At 42.6% G+C, this 15589-nt stretch overlaps 1 protein-coding gene across 2 annotated transcripts in view; it reads right to left on the reverse strand.

Annotated features, from left to right (window-relative positions):
* LOC110488196 (collagen alpha-2(IX) chain-like) overlaps window positions 1-15589 on the reverse strand; it is a 35617-nt gene continuing 20028 nt past the window's right edge. The window contains exons 10-38 of one of the 2 annotated variants that reach the window (XM_021560305.2): window positions 15543-15578; window positions 13565-13636; window positions 13283-13327; window positions 13140-13175; window positions 12957-12980; window positions 12759-12812; window positions 12309-12380; window positions 11880-11921; window positions 9340-9396; window positions 7457-7510; window positions 7250-7303; window positions 5133-5186; window positions 4981-5034; window positions 4761-4814; window positions 4618-4671; window positions 4366-4419; window positions 4208-4261; window positions 3760-3804; window positions 3553-3606; window positions 3379-3432; window positions 3006-3131; window positions 2867-2902; window positions 2717-2761; window positions 2583-2615; window positions 2306-2452; window positions 2110-2164; window positions 1808-2002; window positions 1128-1214; window positions 1-915 (exon numbers count right to left, since the gene is read on the reverse strand). In XM_021560305.2, coding sequence (XP_021415980.1) covers window positions 707-915; window positions 1128-1214; window positions 1808-2002; window positions 2110-2164; window positions 2306-2452; window positions 2583-2615; window positions 2717-2761; window positions 2867-2902; window positions 3006-3131; window positions 3379-3432; window positions 3553-3606; window positions 3760-3804; window positions 4208-4261; window positions 4366-4419; window positions 4618-4671; window positions 4761-4814; window positions 4981-5034; window positions 5133-5186; window positions 7250-7303; window positions 7457-7510; window positions 9340-9396; window positions 11880-11921; window positions 12309-12380; window positions 12759-12812; window positions 12957-12980; window positions 13140-13175; window positions 13283-13327; window positions 13565-13636; window positions 15543-15578 — 1956 coding nt within the window. In that variant the 3' untranslated portion in view covers window positions 1-706. The remainder of the gene's footprint in view (window positions 916-1127; window positions 1215-1807; window positions 2003-2109; window positions 2165-2305; window positions 2453-2582; window positions 2616-2716; window positions 2762-2866; window positions 2903-3005; window positions 3132-3378; window positions 3433-3552; window positions 3607-3759; window positions 3805-4207; window positions 4262-4365; window positions 4420-4617; window positions 4672-4760; window positions 4815-4980; window positions 5035-5132; window positions 5187-7249; window positions 7304-7456; window positions 7511-9339; window positions 9397-11879; window positions 11922-12308; window positions 12381-12758; window positions 12813-12956; window positions 12981-13139; window positions 13176-13282; window positions 13328-13564; window positions 13637-15542; window positions 15579-15589) is intronic. The other variant, XM_021560306.2, reaches the window with a different exon arrangement.

A 15589-nucleotide genomic window follows, 5' to 3' on the forward strand; every position in this document is an offset into this window, starting at 1 on the left:
TTTATGGCTCGTGACGGTAGTAGACTTCTTCTGTCATTGTTTATTGATCAACATTGAAAATGAATGATTCCAAAGCAAAGTTTGCAGTTTTGTTATTTGTGAAAGGCTGAGCTTCGTACTGTACATTGTGCTGGAGAGGACGTTTTTGATGACAAGGAATTAAACAGTACACGCATAGAAGAAAAAGGCACAGTATTTACCTTTGTATTACTTGAAAACCAACATAGTGCCCTGTTTGTCTGCCCCACATACAGTATGTCTGTTGAGTGATAGAGTAAAGCTTGAAGCTGTGGATATAAATTGAACAGCATGAATTGAACAATATGGTCATTTTACAAGTTTGTCTAGTTTTGTATTGGTCTTTGGGGCAGCTCTTGGGCCATGATGGGCCACTCGTCAGCTGAAAGGCTAGCTTAAAATCAATAGCAGCTGTCTTAGAAAGCACAACATCAGATAAGCTCTCTCTACAAAAAAATGATGCATCAGTCTAAAAGATGAAGCTTGAAAAGTATCTATACAGTATTCCAAATTACATTTGCCTTGTCTCTGTTTCCCGTTGTGTTTTTCTTTGGTTCTGTGGTGCGATGATGGAGACGTAAAGACTCCCATGTATTACCCCTGGGAACTGGGTACCTCATGTCTCTCTTGCTGCTGCTAGAGATGGAATGTATTCCTGGAATGTGTTCTGAGCTCCTGTTTGTGTTCCTCACGGCCCCTTCCTGTAGCTGGAGGATTTCTTCCCCCCATTCATCATGTAGAGAGGTGGGGGCCTGCCTATACAGTCTGAGGGGTCACAATAGCCTGGGGCTCCTGTAGCTCCCCTGGGACCAGAGGCACCTGGGCTACCATTAACACCGTCTTTACCGGGAGGTCCATCTTTACCGTCCTTCCCAATGCCAGGGCTGCCAGCCACACCTGAGAGAGAGACAAAGGATTAGGGAGATGACGAAAACAGGTACTGAACAACATCCACTCATGTCAATGTGTGACCGACTGGGTTCGCACCCAGGTCTCTTGAGCTACACAAGACTGTGTTAGCCTGCTGAGATAAAGCCTTCGCATAAACTTGAAGAGCTAAAGTCTTCAGGTCTTAGGCAAGAAAATAATGGAGTGAGGGGTGGTGTTACCTTGTGGGCCTGGTTCGCCTGGACTTCCTGGGGTTCCCACTCCCTTTTCTCCCTTATGTCCTGTATCCCCCTTTACACCAGTGTCACCTACAGAGAAGAGGAAGACATTTCCTTTCACATGTTTTACATTGACTGTCTGAAATGGGCTATTATCCCCACAGGAGGTGTCTGTATGCCTGCGTGTGTGTGTGTGTGTGTGTGTGGTGTGTGTGTGGTGTGTGTGTGTGTGTGTGTGTGTACGGGTGCGGGTGCGTGCGTGTGTACAACAGGGATGCAATTAAAGGGATTTGGCAGAGAGTGCTTTAAGTGCTGTGTTGTCTGATTCAGTGCTGGATGTGCAAGCTTTTTCAGAGCACTAAGCTACAGTACTGTGGACACAATGGAGCTGGTCGGCCAGACAATGCTGTGTTTCTCTAAAAGGTTTAATTAAGAAATACATTGCAGTACATTAGTACGGCTGTAGACCGTCTACAGAAACACACTATAATGGACAAATAGAAGGTCATTATACCAGCGTGCCAGCGTGAGTCTATACTTTTCTAGTTGTAGTTTCTATGTTCTCCACTGTACACAATGAAATGGCCATTTTCAAGATGGTCCAAGTATTCCATTTGAATGATCAGTTCTTCATACATTTCACCTTTTATCTTGTAAGTTATTGATGCATTATTCCCCATTACCTTGTTTTCCAGGTGTACCTGGTAACCCAAAGTATCCATGTGGTCCCTTCATTCCCATCAGTCCTCTGGGGCCTGGATCTCCTACAGTCCCTGCTGGGCCCGGGGGACCTGGAGGGCCCGGCAGTCCTGCCATTCCAGGGGCCCCGATCGCTGCTGGTTTCTTCTGTACCTCCTTCTTAAACTCTGCCAAGTGTTCTAGATGGAGAGAATGATTAAAATGTCCATTTGACAAAGCACCCTACTGTACATGGCAGACTGCCTTGAGCTACAAATGTTACAGTGTGTACACAATCTTCACGTACCTTCAACAATTGCTGAGCATAGTTCGCGAAGTTTGATATCATTCACTTTAGGACCCTATTGGATTTGAAAGTGGAAAAAGTATATGAATTAACACTAAAACATTTATATGTCACTCCATTCCAAAAAGTATTCCAGAGGATTATTTAGTACTTGTGTTGTACAGTCTTTGTTCACTTCATGGAAGAAGGTACTTACAGGTAGGCCCCTAGGCCCAGGTGATCCAGTTAACCCTCTCTCTCCCTCCAGTCCATTGGTTCCCTGGGGACCGGTCAAACCTTCATGACCTGGCTGCCCTGGTCTACCATCTTCCCCGGTATATCCCTTCATGCCCTTCTCTCCAACCTAGAGGCGAGTGGACAATGCAACATGACTTCAATGTTAACTGTATACCATAACAGATTCAATTATTCCACCCATCAATCAATCAATCAATCAATCAGTCAATCAATTGATTTGTAACATTGTTCTGTACCTCTCCTTTGATTCCAGGAACACCAGGAGAACCCTATAGAAACAACAATAGATTAAATAAGGACCATTGTAGTTATTACAAATACTGGGGAATACTAAAGCTAGATCAAATGTATCTCTCAGTAGAACATATACCTGGTCTCCCTTGACTCCAGAATCACCTATAAGACCTGGATCACCCTGTGGACAGCAGTAAGATTGTCAATACAGCTACTGTGTCTTGCAAACGCATACTGTATCATCATTGACATGATATATGGTATTGACGTGAATCCATAGACTTACTTCACTTCCCTTTGGGCCAACGGGACCAATAGGACCCTAGGAACAAGATATTAGAGGCACAAATTAGAAGACATTCAAACCCCTTCATTTACAAACAGACAACTATTACCAAAACAGTAAGCTACACATCAGAACTTACCTGGTCTCCCTTATATCCAGTGTGACCTTTCAGTCCTTTTTCACCAGTGTCACCTTTGTCCCCTTTGTCACCTTGGATGCCTGTATCACCTGTGACCCCCACTGGTCCCTGCTTTCCTGTCTCACCCTGAGGAGAGTGATGCAGGATAAAGGAAATGTTACTAAAGATACTCTGGTGTATCTGTCTGGTGGGTTTATGTGAGGTTAGCTATCAGCTCATTGTTACCGTCAGACAGGGGTTGTTATTGAAGAGCAGTATGCTTGACAATCCTAGTTTAATATATGAATAAGAAATGACTACTGGCATGTATATTTAATAACCAATTATTATAAGCAGTTGAACTATAATCAAATGTTACATATGGTCAACTTACAGAAGCTCCCTTGTCTCCTGGTTGTCCATCTTCTCCTGCTGGTCCAGTTGCCCCCTAAACAACCACGACAGTCTTATTAAGCATCTTCAGCAGCGTCAGTAGAATATGGATCCACAGTCATGGCTAGCAGTGTTGAGTGATAGTAAACCCTGAAGTGTGAAATTTGATACTCACTGTCTTCCCAGGAACTCCGATTGGTCCTACTGGTCCGTCATCTCCTGTATCGCCCTGTACAAAAAACATACTATTTTACAATAGACAAACACAAGGAATTAAACTGTACCCAAGACAGGCCTGCACCCACACAGTCACAGGCAGACACACAGTCACACACACACACACACAGTCACACACACACACACACAAACACACAGACTTCACCTTGGCACCTCCAGCTCCAACTAGCCCCTGTTTTCCTGGTAACCCCTAGAGAAACGACACAGGATATCCTCAGAATACCGTACAGTATATTGTTATTTTTGAAAGCACTACGACATTAGGGATAGACTACTTCCTTGTTGTGTTGTTTCTGTTGATTCTGTTTTCCCTGCCATGTCCTCTGACCTGTATAACCTTGCAGCCAGACAGGCTATGATGGGAAGGTTGTGGTTTTATTGGATTTTCCTTCCGCTTGGCTGTTTGCGTCTAAATGATTTATTAATCTGGTCTGCGGTGTGGTTTGACTGGGAGAGAACCACTCTATTGATTTTCACAGCTTTTCTCTTTATTTTAAATACCAGCAAAACCTTGTAAGGTCATCTAATCTACAACGATGTTTGTAAATGAGTAATATTCCAAGACAAATGTCCCAGATTAATATTACACTCACTGGAATTCCGACGATACCCCTGACTCCAACAGTCCCGGGAACGCCAGGCTCTCCCTGTTGGAAAGATGACAGGGATGTTTATAGGATAAACGGTTGATTTCTTGACAGATCTTGTAAGACTGTATATATTCTATAGTAGTCATAAAGTGTAGACTAACTTTAGCTCCATCCACTCCAGGGAGTCCATCCATGCCGTCTTCCCCAGGAGTACCCTGTAATCACAGTTCATCATTGATCACAACAACAACACCACTCCGCATCATAATCACACTCATCAGAGATAAGATGTTGCAAAATGTTAATTATTCATGGGAATCTAACTATACAACTAACAATACAAAAGGATCTCACGAGCATCTGATAACTTATTGGAAAGGTCATTGTTTATGTTGTATTGTTTGTTTACTCACAGTGTCTCCCTTTGCTCCAACAGGACCCTGATCTCCTTGAGGACCGATCGCTCCCTAAGAAAACACACATGCAATGAACCATGAAACAATTTTAGGCAAACAAAAAGAAAAACCTCTAGAGGTAGAAGAGAGGAAACACTCACATCATCACCTTTATCTCCCTCCAGACCCTGACGTCCACGACTGCCCTCCACACCCTAAAAGAAGACAAGTGGTCAGTCACTACAGTACATAACGGAAGACATTTTGGAAAACACTTTTCAGCCCTAGGTGATGTCAACCACCGTCTGTCCTTCAGTTCGCCTAAGAACATTGAAAATGGCAGTTATAATTGACTGAGTTAATGAAATGAGTAGTGCTTACAGGAGATCCCGGTGGTCCGGTGGGTCCTGGGATGCCGTTGAAACCAGGGGGACCCTGAGTGGAGCGGACAACACAGATGGTGAGTTGAAGACTTTAAACACTTGAGTAAAACGTCAATAAGACGTGCAGTAAATATGGTTTTAAACCCTTACCCTGTCTCCTTTCTCTCCAAGAGTACCAGGAAAACCAATTGGACCTCTTTGTCCCTGGAATGTATTACAGACGTTAAAAGGAATTATATTTCATATGATTCACAGTGGTGCGCAGCAAACACATTCATCAATTATAAATGGCTGGTTGTATGAGCAATTTCCACTTGAAGCAAGAAATCCTATGTACCATCTTTGAATGCGCAAGATACACATTTTGCGCTTAAGGCAGAAATCCTATGTAACATGTCGGTATGCTCATTATCTATGTTCAGCTTGGAACAGAAAAACAGAAGTATAAAAGTGACAAAGCAAGAGACATTGGGATTTTCATTATCAGACAGTGAGGTAGAATAGATCATCCAATATGTGTTGGTACAGTTGAAGTTGGAAGTTTACATACACCTTAGCCAAATACATATAAACTCAGTTTTTCACAATTCCTGACATTAAATCTGTAATGGCTCTCGTGGTTTGAAGAAGGAGACCAAGGTGCAGCGTGGTAGGTGTTCATGATTTTGAATAAACTGAACACCGCAACAAAATAACAAAGTAGATAAAAACGAAAGCACACAGTTCTGTCAGGCAACAAAACAGCTAAAACCCAAATGGAAAATGACAACCTATATATGATCCCCAATCAGAGACAACGATAGACAGCTGCCTCTGATTGGGAACCACACGAGGCAAAACAACAAAGAAATCGAAAACATAGATTCTCCCACCCGAGTCACACCCTGACCTGACCAAACATAGAGAATAAATAAGGATCTCTAAGGTCAGGGCATGACAAAATCCTAGTAAAAAACTCCCTGTCTTAGGCCTGTTAGGATCACCACTTTATTTTAAGAATGTGAAATGTCAGAATAATAGTAGAGAATTATTTATTTCAGCTTTTATTTATTTCATCACATTCCCAGTGGGTCAGAAGTTTACATACACTCAATTAGTATTTGGTAGCATTGCCTTTAAATGGTTTATCTTGGGTCAAATGTTTCAGGTAGCCTTCCACAAGCTCCCCACGGTAAGTGGACCCATTTGCGACCAAGCTTTAACTTCCTGACTGATGTCTTGAGATGTTGCTTCAATATATCCCCATAATGTTCCTACCTCATGATGCCATCTATTTTGTGAAGTGCACCAGTCCTTCCTGCAGCAAAGCACACCCACAACATGATGCTGCCACCCCCGTGCTTCACGGTTGGGATGGTGTTCTTCGCCTTGCAAGCATCCCCCTTTTTCCTCCAAATATAACGATGGTCATTATGGCCAAACAGTTCTATTTTTGTTTCATCAGACCAGAGGACATTTCTCCAAAATGTACAATATTTGTCCCCATGTGCAGTTGCAAATCGTAGTCTGGCTTTTTTTATGGCGGTTTTAGGGGCAGTGGCTTCTTCCTTGCTGAGCTGCCTTTCAGGTTATGTCGATATAGGACCTGTTTTACTGTGGATATAGATCATTTTGTACCTGTTTCCTCCAGCATCTTCACAAGGTCTTTTGCTGTTGTTCTGGGATTGATTTGCACTTTTCGCACCAAAGTAATTAATCTCCTTCCTGAGCGGTATGACGGCTGCATGGTCCCATGGTGTTTATACTTGCATACTATTGTTTATTCAGATGAACGTGGTACCTTCAGGCATTTGGAAATTGCTTCCAAGGATTAACCAGACTTGTGGAGGTGTACCATTTTTTTCTGAGGTCTTGGCTGATTTCTTTTGATTTTCTCATGATGTCAAGCAAAGAGGCACTGAGTTTGAAGGTAGGCCTTGAAATACATCCACAAGAACACCTCCAAATGACTCAAATGATGTCAATTAGCCTTTCAGAAGCTTCTAAAGCCATGACATAATTTTCTGAAATTTTCCGAGCTGTTTAAAGGCACAGTGAACATAGTTTATGTAAACTTCTGACCCACTGGAATTATGATACAGTGAATTATAAATTAAATAATCTGCCTATAAACAATTGTTGGAAAAATTACTTGTGTCATGTACAAAGTAGATGTCCTAACCGACTTGCCAAAACTCTAGTTTGTTGACAAGAAATTTGTGGAGTGGTTAAAAAAATAGTTTTAATGACTCCAAACTTAGTGTATGTAAACTAAGTACGGTTCTTACATCATCTCCCATCTTGCCAGTTAGGCCCTGCACCCCAGATGGTCCTGGCTCACCCTGTGGATTAGCAACATAGGAAGAGCACAAATACTCACATGTAGCGATTTGTATGCTTGCATAATCATCCTAACCACCCAATGTCCTGTACTTAAGCACATTGTCAAACATCAAACGTCTCCACTAAACATGAGAATTGATTGCTTGTCATACCTTTTGTCCAGCTTCCCCTGCAGCTCCATCATCACCTGGTAATCCCTTGTGCCCCTAGAGAAGACATAGCAATCCAGTTTAGACTGAATGTCAACAAACTACTATCACACTCTTACCATTGGTAGTTCACACGCTGAGTTTCCTCTTAAAATGTAAAGCACTTTGAGCATCTGGAAAAGCCCCACAGTACATCAATCCATTCAATTATTAGATACTGGTATCTGAGAGAAAACCAGTGACCACAATGGTGTAAATGATGATAAGGGCTCTGTTGCTCCAAGCCAGGTACAGTGCCTTGCAAAAGTATTCATCCCCTTTGGCGTTTTTCCTATTTTGTTGTATTACAACTTGTAATTTAAACTGATTTTTATTTGGATTTCATGTAATGGACATACACAAAATAGTCTAAATTGGTGAAGTGAAATGAAAAAAACATACTTATTTCAAAAAACAACTGAAAAGTGGTGCATGCATATGTATTCACCCCCTTTGATATGAAGCCCCTAAATAAGATATGGTGCAACCAATTACCTCCAGAAGTCACATAATTAGTTAAATAAAGTCCACCTGTGTGCAATCTAAGTTTCACATGATCTCAGTATATATACACCTGTTCTGAAAGGCCCCAGAGTCTGCAACACCACTAAGCAAGGGGCAGCGCCAAGTAAGCGGCACCATGAAGACCAACAGGTCAGGGACAAAGTTGTGGAGAAGTACAGATCAGGGTTGGGTTATAAAAAAATATTAGAAACGTTGAACATCCCACGGAGCGTCATTCATGATAAAAAAAAATGGAAAGAATATGGCACCACAACAAACCTGCCAAGAGAGGGCCACCAAGACTCACACACCAAGCAAGGAGGGCATTAATCTAAGAGGCAACAAAGAGACCAAAGATAACCCTGAAGGAGCTGCAAAGCTCCACAGCGGAGATTGGAGTATCTGTCCATAGGACCACTTTAAGTCGTCCACACCACAGATATGGGCTTTACGGAAGAGTGGCCAGAAAAAACCCATTGCTTATAGAAAAAAATAAGCAACCACGTTCGGTGTTTGCCAAAAGGCATGTGGGAGACTCCCCAAACATATGAAAGAAGGTACTCTGGTCAGATGAGACTAAAATTGAGCTTTTTGGCCGTCAAGGAAAACGCTATGTCTGGCACAAACCCAACCCCTCTCATCACCCCGAGAATACCATCCCCACAGTGAAGCATGGGTGTGGCAGCATCATGGTGTGGGGATGTTTTCATCGGCAGGGACTGGGAAACTGGTCAGAATTGAAGGAATGATGGATGGTGCTAAATACAGGGACATTCTTGAGGGATACCTGTTTCAGTCTTCCAGAGATTGGGACGGAGGTTCACCTTCCAGCAGGACAATGACCCTAAGCATACTGCTAAAGAAACTCTCGAGTGGTTTAAGGGGAAATATTTAAAAGTATTGAAATGGCCTAGTCAAAGCCCAGACCTCAATCCAATTGAGAATCAGTGGTATGACTTAAAGATTGCTGTACACCAGCGGAACCCATCCAACTTGAAGGAGCTGGAGCAGTTTTGCCTTGAAGAATAGGCAAAAACCCCAGTGGCTAGATGTGCAAGCTTAAGGACACATACCCCAAGAGACTTGCAGTTGTAATTGAATAGTTATGCATGCTCAAGTTTTCAGCTTTTTTTTGTCTTATTTCTTGTTTGTTTCACAATTAAAAACATTTTGCATCTTTAAAGTGTTAGGCATGTTGTGTAAATCAAATGATACAACCCCCCCAAAAATCGATTTAAATTCCAGGTTGTAAGGCAACAAAATAGGAAAAATGCCAAGGGGGGTGAATACTTTCACAAGCCACTGTATGTACTCACTCAGTTTCTGTCATTAAGATTCCTCACCTTTATCCCTGGTAGCCCTGGGCTTCCCTGTGGTCCAGCTGGACAGGCAGCAGGGCACTGCAAACAGACAGACACAGACATTACATTATCACTACACCTGCAAGGGGCTCAACTCCTATTCGATAGCTACTAACCGAAGAACACCTAAGCTACCAATTTTCCACATGCAGGTTTGTCAGAATTAAATGACAGCAACAACAGTTTATAAAAGACGTGTGAATTAAGCTGAAGTGTAGTTATTGCAGCAACATTAGGCTCTGAAGCACTTAGTCCAGGGCTCTCCAACCCTGTCCACGGAGAGCTACCGTCCTGTAGGTTTCCACTCCAACTCTACTCTAGCACACCTGATTATAATAATTAGCTGGTTGATTAAACTGAGCCAAGTTAGTTATAAATAGGGGTTGGAGCAAAAACTTACAGAAGGGTAGCTCTCCAGGAACAGGGTTGGAGACCCCTGACCTAGCAGACCCTGTGAAAGATGGTTTCCCCTGTGAAAGATGGTTTAACCCTGTGAAAGATGGTTTACCCGTGTGAAAGATGGTTTAACCCTGTGAAAAATTGTTTATTTTTTAATTTATCTTTTATTTCACCTTTATTTAACCAGGTAAGCCAGTTGAGAACAAGTTCTAATTTACAACTGCGACCTGGCCAAGATAAAGCAAAGCAGTGTGACAAAAACAACAACACAGAGTTACACATGGGATAAACAAACGTACAGTCAATAACACAATAGAAAAATCTGTATACAGTGTGTGCAAATGAAGTAAGGAGGAAAGGTAAGAAATATGCCATAGTGGCGAAGTTATTACAATTTAGCAATTAACACTGGAGTGATAGACGTGCAGATGATGTGCAAGTAGAAATACTGGTGTGCAAAAGAGCAGAAAAACAAAATCAAATATGGGGATGAGGTAGGTAGTTAGTTGGATGGATGGGCTATTTACAGATGGGCTGTGTACAGCTGCAGCGATCGGTAAGCTGCTCTGACAGCTGATGCTTAAAGTTAGTGAGGGAGATATAAGTCTCCAAATTCAGTGATTTTTGCAATTCGTTCCAGTCATTGGCAGCAGAGAACTGGAAGGAGACATAGCAAAGACTTATAGATGACCTGGAGCGAGTGGGTTTGGCGATGAATATGTAGCGAGGACCAGCCAACGAGAGCATACAGGTCGCAGTGGTGGGTGGTATATGGGGCTTTGGTGACAAAGCGGATGGCACTGTGAAAGACTGCATCCTATTTGCTGAGTAGAGTGTTGGAGACTATTTTGTAAATGACATCGCCGAAGTCAAGGATCGGTAGGATAGTCCGTTTTACGAGGGTATGTTTGGCAGCATAAGTGAAGGAGGCTTTGTTGCGAAATAGGAAGCCGATTCTAGATTTAATTTTGGATTGGAGATGCTTAATATGAGTCTGGAAGGAGAGTTTACAGTCTAGCCAGACACCTAGGTATTTGTAGTTGTCCACATATTCTAAGTCAGAACCGTCCAGAGTAGCGATGCTAGTCAGGCGGGCAGGTGCGGGCAGAGATCGGTTGAAGTGCATGCATTTGGTTTTACTAGCATTTAAGAGCAGTTGGAGGCCACGGAAAGAGTGTTGTATGGCATTGAAGCTCTTTTGGAGGTTTGTTAACACAGTGTCCAAAGAAGGGCCAGATGTATACAGAATGGTGTCGTCTGCGTAGAGGTGGATCAAAGCATCACACACAGAAAGAGCGACATCATTGATATGTACAGAGAAAAGAGCCGTCCCGTGAATTGAACCTTGTGGCACTCCCATAGAGACAGTCAGAGGTCCGGACAACAGGCCCTCCGATTTGACACACTGAACTCTATCTGCGAAGTAGTTGGTGAACCAGGCTGAGGCAGTCATTAGAGAAACCAAGGCTGTTGAGTCTGCCGATAAGAATACAGTGTTGACAGAGTCGAAAGCCTTGGCCAGGTTGATGAAGACGGCTGAACAGTACTGTCTTTTATTGATGGCGGTTATGATATTGTTTAGGACCTTGGGCGTGGCTGAGGTGCACCCGTGACCAGCTCGGAAACCGGATTGCATAGTGGATAAGGTACGGTGGGATCCAAAATGGTCGGTGATCTGTTTGTTCACTTAGCTTTCAAAGACTTTAGAAAGGCAGGGAAGGATGGATATAGGTCTATAACAGTTTGGGTCTAGAGTGTCACCCCCTTTGAAGAGGGCCGCTTTCCAATCTTTAGGAATCTCAGTGAAAGATAGTGTAACCCTCTGAAAGATGATTTACAGTAACCCTGTGAAAGATGGTTTAACCATGTGAAAGATGATTTACAGTAACCCTGTCTGTGCAAGTTGGTTTAACCATGTGAAAGATGATTTACAGTAACCCTGTGCAAGATGTTTTAACCATGTGAAAGATGATTTACAGTAACCCTGTGCAAGATGTTTTAACCATGTGAAAGATGATTTACAGTAACCCTGTGCAAGATGTTTTAACCATGTGAAAGATGATTTACAGTAACACTGTGCAAGATGTTTTAACCATGTGAAAGATGGTAAAAAAGAGACTCACATCTTCCCCACTCCCCTCAGCTTTGCCAGCCCCAGGTGGTCCCTAAAACACAGCAGAGTGAGTGACAGAGGTAAAACAGCACATATCTCTATGGAGTGACGTCTCAAACACAGTGTAGATGTCCACAGACAGTACAGCAAAGATCTCCAGTGTTCGAGGCTGTGCAATCAGTGTCAAGTAATGCAGGAGTGATACTGATTATCACTCTACATCAGGGTTAAGACGTCAGTATAATATTTGGATAGATTTCTTATGACAATATGGATTAAAAAAAGACTTAGGTTAATGGGAAAGACCAAAGAGACAAAGCTACATCTGAAACCTCAACAGATAGAAACATAGGTCAGACTCAATTCACATGATGATACAGATGTTAAATCACTTATTTCAGGATAGATCCATAAGTAAGAGGTTAGCATCAGTACATACCACAGGTCCAGGTGGTCCTGGTAGACCAGGGGGACCAGGGAGACCCAGACCCCCTCTAGGCCCAGGGGCACCCTGATAACAATAGATCATTGCATTTAGAGCTCAAACACCTGAAATGTCCTTCTAGACAAAAATCTCATATATATTAGTAACAAAATTGTCCACAGGATATACTATAAAGGGCCAATGAAACAGTACAGAAGGCAGCACTTTATGCTAAAATGTTTATTCTATTTTACTGAGCCATTTACTTTATGTTCATATTCTTATATTTTATTATTTCTTATTGTCAAAAATCTTGCACATATTGTATTGTTGTATTGTCAAATCCTGTACATATGACTAAGAAAACTTGAAACATATCCTGTATGTTTTTATTGCTGGATGTGTTCTTGTTAACCAGTCATATACTGTAGTTATGTAGGATGTGATCCTCATTTGAACACTGACCTCAGGCCCAATGTTCCCCTCGTCTCCTGGAGTTCCTGCTTTCCCAGGTGGGCCCTGTAGGGAGCGACATACACAAGTTATACAATTATTCTATAGCCCCTAAGTAGGGCTCGATTAAACTACTGTATGCTGTCTTAATGCCATTTAGAACATGGGGTGAAGTTTCTCTAAAGATGTTGAAGAGTTTGTAGTACATACGGGAGGTCCAGCTGTCTCAGGTCCCTGGGAAATAAGAGAAAACGCTATCAGACAAATCATAATTATTTAGCTATAGAAATGAAGTGGTCTGACATGTTCCATGGCTTCATGGCTATACATGTCAGCAAAATGTTTCCATTAATATCTGACGATCTAAAGATGACAAAGATAGTGGATACTTACGGGAGAGCCTGCTGGCCCAGGAAAACCTTGAAGTCCCTGTTATTAGACACAGAGCAGTCAGATATTAGTTAACATTGTCCCTGCTGTTACAGTTATTAGGAAGACAGTTTCTTTAGTAGGTTCTGGTAAGAAAAAAAACTCACTCTCTCACCCACAGGTCCTCTTGGGCCCATTGAACCAGGTATCCCCTTCATTAAAAAGAGAGGAAATCCTTGATTCACACACAATCTACAAACTAAAACATTCTCTCGCCACCAGCTGGAATTCTAATAATATCAGTTGAGTGGTGGATAGCTGCTGTTAACGGTTCAATGAATAAGGTGATAGAGAACAACCCTGTCTTGCTCAACAAGACAAAATAGAGGTTGAGTGTGTAACAAGAGGTGTGTGTTGGGTGTGGTACAGTAGTAGGTAGTGATGCTTACAGCAGCTCCTGGTAGGCCAGGCATGCCTCTGTGTCCAGGAAGACCGATCTCCCCCTGTTCCCCTTTGGCCCCCTGAGAAACAGACAGAACCGGCAGCTGAGTTACAGACACAACCGGCATATGAGTTACAGACACAACCGACAGCTGAGTTACAGACACAACAGACAGCCTAGTAACAGATACAACAAACAGCCTAGTAACAGACACAACTGACAGCCTAGTAACAGATAGAACACACAGCCTAGTAACAGATACAACACACAACCTAGTAACAGATACAACACACAGCCTAGTAACAGATACAACACACAGCCTAGTAACATATACAACACACAGCCTAGTAAAAGATACAACACACAGCCTAGTAACAGACACAACAGACAGCTGAGTAACAGATACAACACACAGCCTAGTAACAGATTTAACAGACAGCCTAGTAACAGATACAACACACAGCCTAGTAACAGACACAACAGACAGCTGAGTAACAGATTTAACTGACAGCCTAGTTACAGATACAACAGACAGCCTGGTAACAGATACAACACACAGCCTAGTAACAGACACAACAGCCAACTGAGTTACAGACACGACAGACAGCCTAGTAACAGACACAACAGACAGCTTAGTAACAGATATAACACACAGCCTAGTAACAGATACAACACACAGCCTAGTAACAGATACAACACACAGCCTAGTAACAGATACAACACACAGCCTAGTAACAGACACAACAGACAGCTGAGTAACAGATTTAACTGACAGCCTAGTAACAGATACAGCACACAGCCTAGTAACAGACACAACAGACAGCTGAGTAACATATTTAACTGACAGCCTAGTAACAGATACAACACACACCCATCCTCGGACGGGGCCACAGTGTCTCCTGACCCCTCCTGTCTCAGCCTCCAGTATTTATGCTGCAGTAGTTTATGTGTCGGGGGGCTAGGGTCAGTTTGTTATATCTGGAGTACTTCTCCTGTCCTATTCGGTGTCCTGTGTGAATTTAAGTGTGCTCTCTCTAATTCTCTCTTTCTCTCTTTCTTTCTCTCTCTCGGAGAACCTGAGCCCTAGGACCATGCCTCAGGACTACCTGACATGATGACTCCTTGCTGTCCCCAGTCCACCTGGCCTTGCTGCTGCTCCAGTTTCAACTGTTCTGCCTTATTATTATTGGACCATGCTGGTCATTTATTTATTATGAACATTTGAACATCTTGGCCATGTTCTGTTATAATCTCCACCCGGCACAGCCAGAAGAGGACTGGCCACCCCACATAGCCTGGTTCCTCTCTAGGTTTCATCCTAGGTTTTGGCCTTTCTAGGGAGTTTTTCCTAGCCACCGTGCTTCTACACCTGCATTGCTTGCTGTTTGGGGTTTTAGGCTGGGTTTCTGTACAGCACATTGAGATATCAGCTGATGTACGAAGGGCTATATAAATACATTTGATTTGATTTGATTTGACAGCCTAGTAACATACACAACAGACAGCTTAGTAACAGATACAGCACACAGCCTAGTAACAGACACAACAGACAGTTGAGTAACAGATTTAACTGACAGCCTAGTAACAGACACACCAGACAGCTGAGTTACAGATACAACAGACAGCCTAGTTACAGACATAACCACAGCCATATAGAGCAGACACAACCACAGCTAAGTATGGCTCGGTACACAAAAAAATCTGACAAACACCTTTATCATCTGTCTGCATCGCTCACCGCTGTTGCTAAGATACACTGTGGCAGTGCCAGTCAGTGTTTAATCAATGAAAGATGTGCAATTCTCATCAGGACAGAGAGAGAGAGAGAGAGATAAGAGGCAGGCAAGGTGGAGGAGAGAACACTGATCTATTTTTGCAGCTAAATTGATTGTAAGTAATGAGGTTGAGCTACAGGATGGCAACAAAGAGTCAAATAAATACTTAGAGAATTAAACACATTTAATAATATGACATCTCGTACTTACAGAAGTTCCAGCACTGCCAGGTGAACCTGGAAGGCCCTGCAAGAAAA

Source organism: Oncorhynchus mykiss, chromosome 32 (genome assembly GCF_013265735.2).
Source record: "Oncorhynchus mykiss isolate Arlee chromosome 32, USDA_OmykA_1.1, whole genome shotgun sequence".
Taxonomy (NCBI): Eukaryota; Metazoa; Chordata; class Actinopteri; order Salmoniformes; family Salmonidae; genus Oncorhynchus; species Oncorhynchus mykiss.